The following is a 16,966-nucleotide window of genomic DNA, read 5'->3' on the forward strand; positions in this document are numbered from 1 at the left end:
AACTTGCTTTCTAAGGCAGGTACTAATGGAAAACACCTGTGAAACCCAACCTATAGCTGCATCAGCCACATCACAGCTGAGCAGCCCCTTCCTACCTCACAGTATCAACATTGGCGCCACCAGACCCGGGCGGCAACTGATTTGATATCAGGTAGCAACATAATAGTAGTACAAAGTCACCTCTGTGATTGGTTCAGACATGGAATTCCAGCTTCTGCTTCTGTCTTCTTTGCTGACGAGAGCCACGACCAGAGGCGCTGTTAGGGGCTGGGGGCTGGCCCAGAGCCGAGCCGCCTGCCTGCCTGCCTGCCTGCCTGCCTGCCTAGCGCTCGCCGCCGATTGTCGAGGACAGTTTCAAAGGTCATCAACACCCAGACTTGTGGGACTACCAACCATGATTGACACACAGACACACAGACAGACAAAGAGGCTGTCCAGGTATCAAGGTGAAGTGCCCCTTGATGGGAATGGAGATCGAAGCGCACTAGGTAAGATGATGTCAGATCACCTACGGTTATGGTAGGGACGAAGGTAGTATGGGATTCGAGCCGCTAACATATACACATACAATACACATACTGACAGACACGCTACACACAAAACTTGTACAGCACACACCACCATTTCTAGACCAAAGAGAAAAAAGTAGAGGGAGGGACTTAAAGAAAGGTTGTGGTGTGAGAGAAGACATTAAACTAACTTTTTGTCCCATTGCATTGCCTCGCTCTCCCCCCATTCCGTCCCACGTCTAAAGAACTCTCTAAAACGCCAAACATGCTACGACGAAAAAAAAGTTTGAGACCGTGGCCGCCACCACCCTTAAAAAAAGTTACATACAAAAATAAAAAAGAAGAGAGAAACATTGAACTCCGAGATGCAAAGTTGTGGAGGGAAGAGGTATTGGTAGGTAGGAACAAACGAACAAACCCTTGAGGGGAATAAAAAAGGACACAAGAGAAGAGAACAGAAGAGAAGAGAAGAGAAGAGAGACAACCCCAACCCAAGAATTACTACTCGTCCTCAAATGCAGGGACACATATCAACCAAAGCAATGAAGAGCCTCCTCTCAAGCCTCCTCATCCGATTGCTCCTGTTGCTGTCCCTGCTGCGCGAGCTCCTCTCGCTCCTTCATGGCTGCCCGCTCATTCATCCCCCTGAAGGCCCTCTTTCCGACCTCATAACTGCTAATCATTATGGCACACGCCGGCGCGACCTTGAGAGTGCGCGGTATCCATCCCCTGAAGAGACCGGCGACGCCTTCCGTGGAGAAAATATGCCACAGCAGTCTTGCCATGTTCCTCTCTTCCGGTCTCACGGCGCTTTTCTCCATCGTCACCGCAATAGCAGCCTTTGTTGCAGCGCCGGTGTCGCGGTAGACCTGTGTCCTTGTCTTGCCGACATCGAAAGGCATGGTGGCCACGCTGGCGAAGGCTCCGGATAACGCGCCGGCAATGAAGCTGTCGGTAAAGGTCTCGGCGTGGTTTTCCCTTGATTGAGACCTCCGACGAACTCTGTGGCGCTCTTCAGAATCGAGGTCAAGTGTCCTGCCACGTCCCCTAGAGCGAGCCTCGCGCGCATCCGTCAACTTTCCTCGAATTGTCTCGTATCCCCACCAATACATGCCGGAAAAGGGTACGTCACGCCAGAGGGTGAGTGTCAAACCCCTCCAGAGCGAGCGGTAGCCGTGCGCGTAAACCATGTCCTTGATCCCCCTAAAGGTATGAGTGAGGTGTGACCCCGTCGTGCTGCCGGGGGAAGCCTGCATACGAGTGCGGAATAGCTCGATAGGCCCGACGGCTGTAGCGGCAAGGATGCGAGCGCCCGCACCGGCTACCAGAGCTGCATACTCCTCCTTGACGGTTTGCTGGATGGGACTGGAAGGGTTAAAGCGCAGCCACTCGTAGCCGGTGAAGTAGATGATGTTGGCTGGAATGGCCATTAGCAGGGTTGGAGAAAGCCCCCGCCAGAGCGAGGTAAAGCCTTCGTTGCGGGCGATCTTGCGGAGACCGTCGAGGGTGGAGTTGAAGTTTCGTTGCTTTGTCTCTTCGACTGCGCAGGGGATAGCACTAGCAGTGATAGCACCAGAGCCGATGCGCGGCCCGGTGGCGACGATGCATCCTTCCGAATTGTTGGCAAAGAAGACTTCGCGGCAGCAGGCGGTCACGCCGAGGTTCGCGGGGCGAAACGCGGGGTTGGATATTTGTGAGCCGGCTAGTTTCGCAAAGTCGGTAACGGTATGTGCGGTTGGTGACGGCCGGGTAAAGGATTGGGATTGCCATCGGACTCGCACGACGTCGAGGGGAGTCACGAGCAGGCCGGTGAGTAGACTGCCGGATGTGGCGGAGAGCATCTTTTGGGCGGCCGTGATCTCGACGGGTTCGTTCGGAGCGGTGTTGTCTTGGGCAACGGTGGGAAAGGCACTCGGGGTCGGAGAGGCGGAAGAGGCGGACGAGGAGGAGTCATGGCGATGATCTATTATCCTATCGAAGTCGTGACTTGCTGAGGAGTGTGCGCCTTGTAGAATGGAAGCCATGGTTGGCAGTTAAGAGTACAGTCTCGTAAGGCCCCGCGGCCGGCTTTTTGAAGAGGAGCGCGAAGAGCGCCGGCAGTAAAGATGCCTTTGCCTGTCAGATGAAGGAAGAAGGAGACTGCACGGATGCTGTGTTTCTGTCGCGATAAGCAAAAGCACGAGCACCAGCAGAGGACAGGACCAGAGGTAGGGATATGAGTGACAACCAACGTCAACAAGATATTGTAGGTGGTGGATGGGGAGAAGATGGATAATCAAGAGAAGGGATGGGTGGTGTTTGTTGACGGAAGGAGGTTGACGTTGGCCACTCACTCGAGATGGCGGGAGTGAGTGAGGACTAGGTGGATGGGAATTTGGATGCCCTGCCCTGGGAAAAGTAGGTCGAGCGAAGCCGGAGATACTACCTAGGTATCGACGGGATCGGGGGTCTGGAAATGTTGCCTCGAGGGGGGCGTTTGCTCCTCGTCATTGACACTGCACACAGAATATTCTGGGTCCCCTGCGCGCACTTGTGCAGCGCTAAAACGACTTTTTCTTAGCGCTGAAAAACCCCGCCCCTCTCACTTCCTTTCTCCACCTTAGCTTTCAGTTGACCCGCTCCTTCCCGACCGGCCGAATGCCCAGCTGCCAACCTCAATGGCTGGTTTCCCGCCAATTGTGGAGATGATGTCATGTCTTGGCTGCTGATGTAAGCAATAACCGTCAAGGTCATCTCTCTTATCAGATCCTTTTCAGGCTTCCGTTGATAAGCGAGCATCTGATAAGATAAATAGTCTAGACTCTGGCTCGTCTGGAATCTGGACTCACATGGCTCATCCCATCTCCACCGCATTGTCCTTGAGGAATAATCATCATCCCTTCTCGGCAATTGGAATGATTGGGTCGCTACCAAGTCCTATAAGACGGAGCTCGTCACCGACAAACCTGTGTTAAGGCTGAACCACTAATATAAGAGACTCGCCCGCCTTCACGACTCTGGAACTCCTCGTCCGCTGCCGATAGCCGAATCCAATATGGAACGATGACTTCACCGCCGACACACAACATACAATAGCATACTTTCTTCTTTCCTTTTTTCAGTGGTATATGGTCTTGTGACCCAGTCACAGAAAAATGTCCTCAAATATCTTCCACTACTTAACTACACTATGCTACACCCCCTTTCACCTTTTATCCAACATTGACCCAGTTGAAAGGAGTACGCAAAGAAACAGGTAGGTATACTTGATCGAGAATAAAGCTCACATACCTAAAAATGAACACCATGAAGAGAAACAACGTGAAGGAAACTTGCAGTGACCCTCTCAACCCTCCCTATTCTTAACGTCCCTATCCCTGACTCTTTCCTCTTTTGTTCTTTTTTTTCTGTACCCCCTCCCTCCCAAACACACAACCCCCTCCTTAATGCCCTTCAATGATACCTCTCCACCAACGTAACCATAGCCGTATACCCCCTACAACACTCCCTACTCATCTTGTGTGCACACCACGGACACTTCACCATAGTCATGATAGCCCCCGAAACCCCCAACGCCCGATCCTCAACCACCGCATCCGGCCTAGCTATGCACTCGTACACTTTGGACGGCATATCCAAAAAGAACTGGCAGCTGCAGCACTGCACCAAGATCTTGGCAAAGGGCTGAGAAGAAGCTCCGCCGGCGGCCGCACGTCGGGCGGCTGCTTCTTTTTCCTCTGCAGTGGGGCCGTGGGCAAGTGCGAGGGTGGAGGGGCGGGATGCAGGAGGAGGAGGGAGATTGGGGGTGGAGTGGTTGGATTGGTGGAGCATATGTTTGGGGAGGGCAGAGAGGATGGGCATCGAGGTTGGGATGGCAGGCATGGCTGGGCGAGGTTGTTTGAGGATGGAGACTGGGGGAGTTGAGGCTGAGCGAGATGCTGTTGAGGTAAAGGAAGTGCTTGATGGTGGTGGTGATAATGGTGACACGAGCGGTGTTGGACTTCGGCATGTTGATGGTGGACTCGGGAACTGTGACACCATCTGAGAAATGGGGGGTACCTCTGGCCAATCCTCGGTCTGCCTCGATGACGAGCCGGACAGATCTGGAGACGAGGCAAAACCTGCTGCTAGGGTGGTAAACTTTGCTCGACTGGAGCCGCCTGCGGCTGAAGAAGAAGAAGCAGACGCAAAGCTGTCGTGCATGGGTGACGGTTCACTCGAGCTGGGATACCGGTATCCTGACTGATTCCGTTCTCCGCTGACGGCTCGTAGTTGTTGGGATCGTGGGTCTCCTGCCTGACCAGACATCCGGGAATATGTCAACTTTTGCCGTCTCTTGCTCTTGGGTTCCTCCCCAGTCAGTTCAAACCGTTGTTCTGTTTCCAAGATAACTTCAGCCTTCTCTCTAGCTGCCACTTCCGCCATCGATACCGTTTGATAAGTCTCTTCATCTCCTTTCTCCCAGGAGAATGCCTGGTGCAGCTTTTGTTCATGACCCGTCATTTCAGCACCGAAAAGGCCAGTAGTTTGAGTCCGCTTGGGAGACCTCGGGGCAGCAATTATAGTGTCCTCAGTCGACGGCATAGTGGCGTGAGCGACCATCGATGCACCAGTAACGCGAATATCTGGATCAGAAGGTGATTTGGACATTCTGAGCTGTGGACGGGTCTCATCCCTTTCTTCCATGATGAGTTGACGTTGAGTATTGTCCTTGCACCTCGACGGTGGTCGACTGGAATCTGTTGGCGAAAACGACTCTGCACCAGCATTTGATCGCTTAGGACCATGGTTGGCCTTGACTTTCCCGTTGGCATTTGTGTTGATCGGTGACGTGTCAAAGTCCAAGTCTATCAAAAGTCCACTCTTGATCCAGTCCTCACCCATCGTGAGCCCCTCAGAGCTATCACGTATTTCGGAGCCATCCCGGGGTGTGGTAGAAACCTGTGAGGCCGAGTCCTCTGAACGTTGACGGAGAGTCTGGTCGTCATCTTGCTTTTCCTCCACACTTGTTGGGCTGCTCGTGAAATCATCGGCCACTAATGGCACGTCCTTTGAGGACTGGGGCCTTGACGTATCCGGAGTTGTTGTTGGCGAGGGAAGTGGTGATGCCTCATCGAATGCGGATGATGAAGAGGAGCCCTCTGAAGCACTGACCTGCGATAACGCCACTTCCGTCGTCCTGACCACATTATCTGGTGTTGTATCGAGGGTGTGTTTGGACAAGGTCTTGTTTTCTCGGGCAATGGCTTGAGCAAAACCAGTTGACATTTGTTGAACGACTGGCCGGATATCATTCGGTGTTGAAGCGACTGAAGGCTGAGCGCTCATTCGAGCTCGAAATCGCAGGTAAGGAGGTGCTTGTATAGGTAGCCTCATTACATCCGGCGTTGCCGAATGCCCTGTCGACATACCCAGTGCCGCCCTTGCGGCGTCTTTCAGACTGCGATTCTTCTTTGAGTGGCTGTCTGCGTCAGAGCCTGCAACAGAAGACCCCTTGAGGCTTGAAGATGCATTGGTCAATGTGACAGATGCCTCTCCAAATGAGCCCTGCGATCTCGGAGGAGTTGGTGCTTCTGGAGCCGGCGTAGGTTTACCTCCGGTGGCCATTGACGAGAGGATAGCAGCCGAATATGCGTGCTCCATGAAGTTAAAGTAATCAGTGTCTTTGGTTTGCTTCTTGTTGGCGGGGCAATCCGGCTTGGTGGCGGAGGTTGTTCTGATGCCAACGAGCTTCATGGCCACACTTTTGGCGTCTTGCGAAAGAGATGAGCGTCTCGTTTGGGTGGTCTGAGAACTACTCCTTGATGATGGTCCGATGCTGGAAGTGCTGGGTAGTTGACCGTCTACAACCCCAGCCATTGCGCGGCTAGCGCTCTGAACTCTTTTATGACGGAAAAACCCGTCTCGGGACCGACCTCGTGTATCATCCTCCGATACTGATGGAGAGTCTTGCAACTGAGGGCCGGAGTTGCTGTCTCTGGGTTCGTCCTCTTTCCCCATGAATAGTCGAGATGCCCCTTGTATTAAGCTATTGCTTCGGTTGTGGCTTGTAGCAGGTCTTGTTGCTCGTAGCATCGGAGTTCTTGAAGACGAAGGGGGGAATGCCTCTCTCCGAGGAGATGGTACCTGGCCTGATGATGAGTTGATAACACCTAGGCTATCCGACTGTGTCTGGCGCGGCTGTGGTCGCTGCTCCAAGCTCTCGTAGCGAATTGTGTGTTGAAGCAAAAGATGATCTTGGCGCTCACTCTGGGTAAGGGAAGCCTTGCTCATTCCTGGAGATGCAAGAGTGTGGTACGGTCGGCTATGCCGTTGCAAATCATCCGCTGACAACGACATGTCGGCATTTTGGGTTGTGACGAGGTGGGAGCTCGGTAACAGATGCTTGTTGGTGAGCAGCGTGTCGGACATCGATCGTTCTGGGATGGTGAGTGTGGCAATCCTTGGGTCTTCTTGTGTTGGGGACCGCGGCATCGTCGGGGGAGGAGCCTTGCTCAGTCGAGCAGCCAGACGTTTCTTGGCTGCTTTTGCCTCCTTTTCTGCATGCTCTTTCTCCTTCTTCCGACGCTCCGCATCTTCCTTCTTTTGTTTCTTTCTTTCGCCGTAATGTTCCCAACTAGGAGACTGACAGATCGAAGACTGGTCTGACATGTTGGTCTCTTCCTCTTCTTCCTCGTCCTCGTCGGGTGCAAGAAACTTGACCTGCTTGTGTAGAGGCTCTGCGATTACTCCTGGCTGGACTTGACTCTCCTCTTTCCTTTCTCGTTGGTAGTCTCTTTCTCTTGTGAATTCGTATTTGCCTTCGGTCAGCCCTGTGGGGATCGTGATTGATAGTGGGGGTAAGACAAGGCTCCGCCGGACAGCTTTGAGCATCAGGTAGTTTTGTTGTGCAGAGAGACGGCGGGCAGCTATAGGTGTAGATGGCTCCTGCTGATTAAGGGAAGAGGGAGAAGAGGGTGTTGGAGGAGAAAGAGAGCCATTGTGGTGGGATTGGTCGATCTGTTGGTGGTGGACGGATAACGGTCAGTGGTTTTACATGATGAGACATCCAGCCGCAAAGCCACGACCCATAAGGAAAGCGGTCAAGACGGGTTCCCACATACCTGGTATTTGCTTTCCAGCTCCATCATCCGTTCCAAACCGGTCAAACCACCCCCCTGGAGAGACTTCGTATCGGTAAATTGATCCAACTCAGCTGCCATGGTTGGTGATGGGGTGGAGTGGGCACAGGGCCGTGGTAAGGAGACTTGGTTTCTGGGATGCCAGAGTACATACGAAGGGCGAAGCAGGAGAAAAGGAGGAAAGACGCAAAATATAACAAAATCATGAGCCGCACTCAAGACGTGCTTCCGAGTTCCGACCGGGGGAATTCGAGGGCTTTGCAGCGGGGAGAATAATTGAGTGGTGTGGACGATGATGGTAGACGCAGTGTTGCCGTAACTTCCGGCCCCGACGTAATCAAAGACAGCATCTCTCCGTCTACCGGTACATGTTCTAGTATGTTATAACACTGCCGTCTCGACTGGTCGGGCCGGGGTGACCTGTCGAGAGTACAGAAGCAGCTGTCTCTGGCACGACGCCATGTATTGGAGCGCGTAGCCGCAGGCCTGGGTGAATGCAAGATATTGGGGCCACGGCTAAAATGCCTTGTCGCCAGAATTGGATCCGGTGGCAAGCACACTCACACACAAACTGGCACTTGTGAGTTGCACTCAATGGCTGACTGGGTGACTGGATGAGCGGGAAGTGAGAGGTGAAATGAGTCGATTCATCAAGGCTCTCTGTGATGCTGACTGTAAAGTCCCATCCGGGGGAGGAAAGGAGCCATGGGTCAAAGCTGATGTGTTGTGTGCCTTGAATTGTGCCACTCTGAGGAATTCCACTTGGTTGCGTAGCATCCCCTTGGTTCTGAGTAAAGTCTTTTTCAATCTCTTCCTCCCTTGTCTCTGTAGAAGCCAACCAACCTCTTAGCAAGCTGTAGGTAGTCGGGTGCAGTTATAACAAGAGAGTCTTGTTGGTGAAACCGTACCAAACCAAGTCCAGTTACCCAACCTAACCTAACCCGCATTCTCTGATCATCATCAGATGTCGGGCAAGGGTAGATTAGGCTGGGAAGGCTCTGGTTGTAGTGGAGGGAGAGTATGTAGGTACTGTGCCACTGTGCACGGGATCGAGGGAGGACAAACAACGACGACATGGCTTCGGTCCATTGCGGGTCATCGGGGAGGGGAAAGATGCACCAGACTAGCATCTGTCTGGCCTTGGGATTCTTCGTACTCAAGCTATACGAGAGAGCCAAGATGGGAGGGAGGAATTGGGGCCAGGAACAAGGCATTAGCAGTCTGCAGAAAGAAAACAGCAATGAGAGAGATGGCGGGCAAAGTGTCCTGGCCGAACCGTATTTGGGCGTGCTGCTCCTGGACACGGCATCATGCAGAAAACGAATACAAACTATGTCCAGTCGCGCCGTGGTCGACTGAAGAAAAGACCGTCTTCCGGGTTGCTCAGGACGGACCTGCTCGGTGCTATTTTGTCCCTTGTGCAGAAGGGGTGCAGCCCAGCTTGCACAGGTACCGGGTAGTTCCATGGGGCTTGTCTTGGACCCGGAGTGAGGGTTGTGTCACGACACGAGGATCCGGAAAAAGAAGAATGGAGTCATTGTTGGCGTCAATTGTGTGTGTGTGTGCGCGTGAACGACCATGGAGCGAGAGGAGAGTGAGGAAAGGAAGAATCCCGTGAGAGTTGAGATGATTGGGAAAAGGTTTGTCCCACTTTCTTTCCAGACTGCAAGCGACGGAACCTGAAGAGGATGTCGTCCAGTTATTGTCGGCTGGTGTTAATGGACTATCAGTAGGGCTTATGAAAGCCACCGCTGCCTGTTAGTGATCGACCGGAGTTGCGGTCAATTTTAGCTTCCTTTGAGCATCTGTCCAAGTGGGGTCAATTGGCTGGGGAAGGCTCCATGATCTGCAAGCCTCGGCGGGTGTTCACCTGCTACCTACGTACTGCCAGGGGCCGTCAGGGCGCAGTGTGTCCACCACACCGAATCCGACCACCCACACATGATTTCCACTTCTTCCCCGCGAAATTGACATTCTGTTGAAGCTTCCACCACCTCAACTTCTCCAGCTTTCCATGTCACTTTTCGCCGGGGTCCGGGTTGACCTTCAATCTTCAATTAATAACCCACCAATCTTCGCTTCGTCGACAAGCGTTCTGGACTTGGTCTTGTCCCTTTCCCTTTCCTGCCCGTCCTTCTCCTCTCCTCATCGGCTGCCCCTGTCCTACCCACCATGGCGCTCACTACGCAGACTATACACGCGATGCAGCCCGCTAACGCACCCCTTCTTCCATTCTCGGACCGCCAGATTGGCAAACTCGCTCACATCCTTTGATGGTTGCTTGCAGAAGTCCATTCTCCGAACTTGTCCATCATCGCAGACGCGTAGTCTACAAAGTCCCACAAGTCCAAGCTACGGGGTCTGACTTTGCGTTAAGTGCCAGCAAAATCGGCATCAAGAGCCACACCAGATGGACTCGACTACGATCAGGGTTCTGGAAGAAAAGAACAATACCACCCACCCCTTTTTAGTTACCAGCTCAACCAATTGTCCACGTCCATCCTCAACTTGGCACCGTCATCCGCCTCCTGCCCGCAGAATATCATCGTCGTATCCATGGTCCATGGTCAGCAACGTGGTCAACGAGGATTTTTGCAGCCACGTACGACACTCAACGGAGTTCGAAAGCAGTTGGCGAGACATGCTCCCCGTGTTTCTAGTCCAAATTGCTGAACGAGTAAAATGGCGTGCTTCCAATGGGAATCACTTGATGTCACCGACCACAGATGCTGATGATACACTACAGTCGCGCCTCACCCTTTTCTCCGCCTTTGATGGCGCATCCGGACGACCACCAAACCTCCCCCGATGCTGCTCTGTTCCTAGTCATGGCCTCTACCTTGTAGCCTTGCGCGTCTGGTACACTTCCACCGAGGAAATGGCCGACTGCTGCAGCCAGGAACGCCCAGGACCGGAGAGTACCACAGCGTGCCACAACGGTTATAGCTTCGCGGAACTTCATAGGCCCTCGACCGACATAACACTGGTGGTACCGAGCACAGCAGCGTCAAGTTGCCAGGAACAGCTTCTCGTAGCTTGGAGCTACTCCCTCGGCCGAAGCTGTCGTCTGGCAAGGTAAGTTGGCAAAGGCCGGGCTAGCAGGGGATATAGCTTCTCAAGAGCCTTCCACTTCTTGATGTTCCTGTCTGCACGGGTCATCCTGGCTTTGTCAACTCTGGAACAGGTTGTCGATGCCCATCACCAGATGAATGTCTTGCCAGGGATTCACCGGGCCCGAGACGCCCAAATTGAGGCTCACCACCCAAATTTGACCATGGCCGCTGGTTGATAGTCACCCTCGATACTACAGCAAAGTTTCGAACCCGATCTTGTCATTACCCGCTACCGCCTGGATATCAATACTTTTGCTCGAATTCCTGGTACAGCGCTAGGCCGGTGATATTAACCAGCGTCTTTTACCAGTACGCGAGAAATCATCCATGCGGCAAACAACTCCCTGGCCCCCGGAAGCGAAAGGCCCGTCTGCTGCAGAGAGTGGTTATATATTGACATTACGTGTACCTCGTCAGACCTCAACACATATACTTCCCGCCCCTAGTCAGCTATCCGGCCATCTGTCTACTGCGCTCCTCACAACCTCTTGCCTGGACATGTTGAAAAGCGGCTGCCTGCAATTGGCCCGACCGTTTCGCCCATTCTACCCCGTGGGGAATACATTTGCTGCTATTCTTGTGCGCGAAATAAGCAATCAATTTTCGGCAGGCCGGCAACCGGCAAGTAATCCAGTGAAGCAGCATTCAGCAGCTTCAAACCTATCATCCAGCGTCAATCCGAGCCGGTATTCAGTGAGCACTATGTACCTGGAAACCCATCTTCGACATAAACACTTGTCCGAGCCAACTTTTGTGTCAGTTGCTGTTTGCTATGGTGATAGACTCAAATTATCCGAATGCTAGTTCTGGGCATGCAGGCCGGGATACCACTCCATGGGGCATAATCAGATCACAAAAATCTCCCCGATCCTCAGCAAGCTTACTGGGCGACCACATCTTCATCCTCAAACATGCCTTTGGTAGATGACGGGTATTATTGAAATCCAGGTACGGCCTTAGCACATCCCACCGCCATTTCCCTGGCCCCGGTGGAACGCGACAACAAGAAATCCGACCACTACACTACAGTACACTACTCTGCCTCTGCGCTTACATCTGGCACTTCCTCCTTGTCTGGACTGATGTGCACCCAAATTTCATTTCCTGCACCCCAGTCTACCAGCCCTTCAAGGGGCCTTCCACTTCGATCTCTTGGTATATCACGGCTCGGTTGTGTTTTCCTCTTGGCCCAATTCCGGGTGCGTAGCTTGAACTCATGGGGAATCCTTAGCCGAGCGGCGACCCATTTCTCGTTGGGCCGGAAATCGAACGAGACCTCGTTCGCCGCGCCTTCCATGGCCGTCAGCAGCCCCTCTTCAAATGGCCAGGCTTTGCTGAATTTGGCGTGATGTTGTTCTGGTAGCGTCATTCGGAGAAACTCAAGTGCCGATTCGACATGGAGCTGGATCGCGCGCTTGGGATTCACCAGAGACTTCATGAGCAGTGACATCCAATTTGGATAAAGGACCGCAAAATCCGCCGCTGCCAGATGGACCGAGCCCCGGATCGTCGTCATCCACGAGGGCACGCCCGCCTCCCGGGCCTCGAGACAGATGTTCTCCACGCGTTCGAAATTGTCCTTCCAGTGCATGAAGGCCTCGCTACCAATGGCCAATATCGGCTTTTGGATTTTGTGCTCCTCGCTGTCGGCCTCGGGCATTGCTGGACCCCACGCGTCGAGCAAGATGCCCTGCGAGATCCACGTGAAGTCTTCGCGCAATCTGAGCACTTGGGCTGTCGTTGCTCCTCCAAACGAGTGACCCATCATCGTCACATTTTGCAGGAATAGTCTCCCCGTCCAATCTTCCCAGTCGATGCCAATGAGCCCCTTTGAGCTCGATCCTTTGTTCCCTTTCTTCCTTAGATTGCGACGCGCAACCTCTGCTCCTTGCCCGTCGTTGATCATTCCCAAGATGTGATATGCCTCTTGAATCTCGGCACATCTCATCTCTATTTGCGCCAACCGTAACTCGGTATCTACTCCGGCTGGATTATGCGGCCGGGTATCTTGCGCGTTATCCAAGGGAAACAGGTAATCCACCATGTAGTAGGGCTTCTTCTTTCCGTTCTTCTTGCGTCGTCGTTTCGTTTTGAATGCTGAACCGTCTTCCTTCTCCCGTTCCGAGTTTGACCTTCGGTCCAAATTTTGGCTGCACAAGTCCGGCGATGACCCTTCCTGGTTCACATAGGTCCTCGCTCCGCTTCCGTCTCGGTGCTCCATGGCGACCACGATAAATCCGTAACTGGCCAGTTCTCCACAGATGGTACTATACACGGTCCTCGACCCGCCGAGGCCATGGCTGAAAATGATAACCGGGTACTTCGCCCTCCGTCTCCGTAACTCCTCCGCATCCGGAGCCGGTCTCGGTCCCCAGACAAGCGTCAACTCGCTCGTATCGCTGAACCCCCTATTCAGCGCCTCCTCGCCCATCTCCTCCGGCCCAGCCAACGGCGGCCCATCGCTCAGCTTCGCATTCCGCCACGCCGGCAACTTGGTGAACATACTCGTCAAAGCAAAGTACGAGGCAACCGGCGCCTTGGGCATATTCGCAAAGTTGGCGTATCCCTTACAAGTCGATATTCTTGGCCTAGGCAGCCAAGTCGGTCTCGTCAACCCCACATTTCCCTTCTTTCCCCCTGTCTCGTCCTCCTCATCTTGCTTCCTCCCTGCTGAACTATCCCACCCGGCCCAATTCCCACTGCCTCTACACCGCCTGATGCGATCCCGTGTCATTATGGCTTTCTCCTTGGGCGTCTCCTCCGGTCCTTCGCACGGGTAATAGACGGCGAAAAGGACGGTGTCGAGCTTGAGCGCAAACTCCCCGTTGCGCTTGATATGCGAAAACGTGCGGGGTTCGCGGACGGGAAGCTCGAGTTCCATGAAGCCGACGTTCAGAGGGCCTGTGTGCGGAGGGAGAGCGTGGAAGATCTTTTCGCGGAGGGTCGGGGGTGGTACGGCGGCTCGATGAGGGGGGCCAGCTTGGTGGGAGGGACGAGAGGGGGCGCCTGTGGCGGCTGAGGTGCGGATTGTGGAGGTGCCGGCGTTGGCGTTGCGGGTGGTGGTTCGTGGGGAAGGGGGGTGAGGTTGTTCGTAGTCATGGTCATGTTGGGGTTGGGGTTGGTGCTCGGGTTGAGATGGTTGAGGTGGTTCAGATGGTTGAGAGTAAGAGGAGGAGGAAGAGAGGCGGGGGAAGGCGGGTTGGGAATTGGGTGTAGAGGGGCGTGAGGAGGCAAGTGAGGAAGTTTGTGAGTAATTGGATGACGAGGGGTTCGGGGGGTGTTGATCTTCTGGTGGCGGCATTGTGAAGGAATTTGGTTGTGTGTTATTGGTGTGTGTGCTGGTTCATGAGGAATTCGACAGTGTCGGTTTTTGTTGTCTTTGCCGTAAGTCTTTACCCTGTCTTGATAGCAGTGGGTAGCGGCGTAAAGAGACTGGTTGCGAATGAGTTTAAGACGCGTCCGGGGAGAAGTATCGACAACCGAGGTGACCGAGGTAGACGTCGTGGAAGATGAAAAGTGTTGGTCAAGTGAGAAGAGTCGGTATAAGTGTCGGTCCGGTATGTGACGCAGTTGTGATGCAGACGTGGGTTAGCCGCGATCGGTGGTGGTGGTAAGTGTCGACGATGTCGTTACGGTAGGTAACCTCAAGGTTAAGTTTAGAGAAACTCCTCTCGCGTAGTTCTCCTAATTCCCATTCCAAGCAGTCCTTCAAAACTAATGGAGGGAGTACCAAGTGGAATATCGTCAAATCCAACCTACCTAGGTAGGTAGGTAGGTACCGTAGGTATCCTCAGTTCCTTCCTTCCTCGGCCCTACTTTCCTTCCTAGATCTGCTTGTTGGCGCAACGAAGTGCCGCCGAAATCGGAAACCAAGAATTTCAAACAACAAACGTCGATGTGATGCTTGCCCTTGCTTGTCCTTGGTTGCAGAGTGCAGTGCCGTGCCAGATTACCCAAAAATTGATTCGGTATGCGGTCCAGATTGCGACGGAATTATTTAGTCCAGGTCTAACCACAGCGTTGTTGAAGTGTCATGCGTGATGCAATCAATCGGTATCGGGCATACAGTGCACTATGTTGTGTAGTATGTTGCGATGTTGTGTTTCGTCCGTTGTTTCTTTTTTGTTTGGTTGTCGGGCGTCGTCGTCGTCGTTTAGAAGAGTTAATTGAAGGTTTGTTGTTGTTGTTTGTTCAATTGCAGTGTCGTTGGTTCCTTCGGCGTTTTTTGTTTTCGTTGTCTTCGTATCTTCGAATTAATTCGCTTCGCTTCGTAGAATAGGTGTCTTTCGGATAGGTATCATGTACGACCTATTACCGAGGTGTGCAGTACTGTACAGTGCAGTGCAGCGGTGGTGGTGGTGGTGGTGGTGCATATGTCGTCGTCCTAGAGGTAGTCCGAATTCCTAGGTAAAAATAGGTACTGTACTGTAGATGATTGCATCAGTATGGTGTGAAAAGAGATCAATCCCTCTGATGATGACCTGTATATAAATCAAATCAAGCAAGAAACTAAGCGAAGGAGAACTTCAACAGAACGGGCTAGGTAGGTAGGTAGGTAGCTTCAAATGAAAAACCACCTAATCGATGCAGAAAAGGAATCAAACAGAATGCGGTGTAGGTAGGTAGGTAGGTAGCGACGCTTGTGAGCTAGGTATTCTTCAAATGGAGCGAGGTTGGTAAAAACGAAAAAAAAAAGGTACCTAGTGTAGTGTAAAAGTGTAAATGTAGGTGAGTGAGGCCGAAACCGACCGAGCCAAGCAAGGTAAGGTGTGGTGTTGGTTGGGATACCGGGGTTTGAAGCGGGTGCGGTGAAGACTGTATGGTACAATGAAGAGACCCCAGACTCTGGACCCTAGACTTGGGCTTACATATGTAGGACCCTGAGGCGGGCGTTCCGACTTCGTGGATAGTGGAAAGAATTGGGATTGGTTCAAGTTCCGTACCTTGCTGGCTGGCGGAGCTTAAGTTGTACTGGTGTGATGAGAAGAAAAAAAAACGTGTCTGGCACCGGTCGGTCGGTCGGTCGGTCGGTCGGTCGGTCGGTCGGTCGGTGGCTGGTCGGTCTCAGATTGCGAAATGTTTTTTTTTTTTTTTTGTGGGAGTTTGACTGTTTTCTCGTAACTCGTTCGTGCGGGTGAGGTGAGCTTGGCTTCGCGGGGTATGTAGTGTAGTGTAGTGTAGGTATGGGGGGTTAGGTAGCGTCCAGATTGTGCGACAAAGACGGAACTCCGATGAATTAACTCCGTCCGTCCGATAGGTACGTAGTTGGAAATCTTCTGTGGTTCAGTAGAAAAGCGCTTATAAGTGTAAGCACTACCTTAAAGCTGGATAGGTAGGTACAAATGAAAGAAGAAAAGAAGAATACTAAAAGGGAAAAAGAGGTGCCTGCCATATGAACGACGACGAAGGAGAAAATCTTCACATGGATGGATGGATGGATGGATGGATGGAATTCTCCGTCCGACACCACGGCATCATCCATCCCATCCCATCCCATCCCATCCATTCCCCTCTTAGTAATCCTTCCGAATCCCGCCTCCCGCCCCCCTTTGACTACACTAGTCCATCCCATCCACATCCCGGACAACATTCATTCACGGCCCGGGATCTCCAGACGTCTGTCTATCGTCCGAATCGGATCGGTGAATATTCTCCAAACACCTCCCCCTGCAGGGCCCCCCAAGAGGGACGAAAAATGACATCATCCCGACCATCCCGGGCAGGTCCCAATTGGCCGGCACCAGGGGGGGCCCGGACAGCCAGGGGACTTTCAAAGTGGATATCTGGATGGGTCTTTTCTTCATCAGGTAAGGTCTGGTACAGAATGAGTGGACATCGTGTGCCGAAATCCAGGGCTTGCACAACGACGACGACGCCGACGACGCTGGGGGGGATTTGAGTGATCCACCTTGATGATGACCCCTGGTTTGGAGGCCCTGATGAACAGAGCTTGGTGAATGGACTTGGGGTTGAGCTTGGTACCTTACGTAGTGTACTACGCTACGTGTAGTGTGGTGATGAGCTTGTAGTGGTGATGAACACTGGGATCATTCAGCATGGTCGGGCATGGAACACGTGGATTTGTAAGGCATGGCTAAGTACGCGGGACCCGGAAGGGAATAATCGCTGACTGGTGTGTGTGGAGTTGCTGGGAAACGGTGAATGATTGACATGCTCGTAGATGGATTTGGAAATCGGGGTGCTGGAGGTGGCGGCAGGATACTTGAGTCGGCGAAAGGGTCAT

The 16,966-nt window shown here is 53.0% G+C and overlaps 3 protein-coding genes across 3 annotated transcripts; all 3 read right to left on the reverse strand.

The window, feature by feature from the left end:
• Positions 1-522: 522 nt before the first annotated feature.
• NCU07478 (mitochondrial carrier protein) lies at positions 523-2,955 on the reverse strand. The gene has a single exon (XM_958679.2). It carries the CDS (start codon positions 2,531-2,533, stop codon positions 1,067-1,069), a length of 1,467 nt encoding a protein of 488 aa, XP_963772.1. The 5' UTR covers positions 2,534-2,955; the 3' UTR covers positions 523-1,066.
• Positions 2,956-3,794: 839 nt separating this feature from the next.
• NCU07477 (hypothetical protein) lies at positions 3,795-8,408 on the reverse strand. Its single transcript, XM_958678.2, has 2 exons — positions 7,592-8,408; positions 3,795-7,487 (listed from the first exon to the last, which is right to left on the reverse strand). Exons 1-2 carry the CDS (start codon positions 7,688-7,690, stop codon positions 3,942-3,944), a joined length of 3,645 nt encoding a protein of 1,214 aa, XP_963771.1. The 5' UTR covers positions 7,691-8,408; the 3' UTR covers positions 3,795-3,941.
• A 3,226-nt stretch (positions 8,409-11,634) lies between these two features.
• NCU07476 (hypothetical protein) lies at positions 11,635-13,827 on the reverse strand (the record flags this gene model as incomplete). Its single annotated transcript, XM_958677.3, has 2 exons — positions 11,635-13,651; positions 13,717-13,827. The coding sequence occupies 2 exons, from the start codon at positions 13,825-13,827 to the stop codon at positions 11,756-11,758; spliced, it is 2,007 nt and encodes a 668-aa protein (XP_963770.3). The 3' UTR covers positions 11,635-11,755.
• Between the last annotated feature and the right edge of the window lie 3,139 nt (positions 13,828-16,966).

This window comes from Neurospora crassa, linkage group I (genome assembly GCF_000182925.2).
Source record: "Neurospora crassa OR74A linkage group I, whole genome shotgun sequence".
Classification (NCBI taxonomy): Eukaryota; Fungi; Ascomycota; class Sordariomycetes; order Sordariales; family Sordariaceae; genus Neurospora; species Neurospora crassa.

Bases quoted from the DNA above. Each gene is read 5' to 3' on its own strand.
- NCU07478 (XM_958679.2), bottom strand. From the start codon at position 2,533: ATGGCTTCCATTCTACAAGGCGCACACTCCTCAGCAAGTCACGACTTC.
- NCU07477 (XM_958678.2), bottom strand. From the start codon at position 7,690: ATGGCAGCTGAGTTGGATCAATTTACCGATACGAAGTCTCTCCAGGGG. The intron at 7,488-7,591 runs GTATGTGGGAAC...CACCACCAACAG, and splicing joins AGCTGGAAAGCAAATACCAG to ATCGACCAATCCCACCACAA.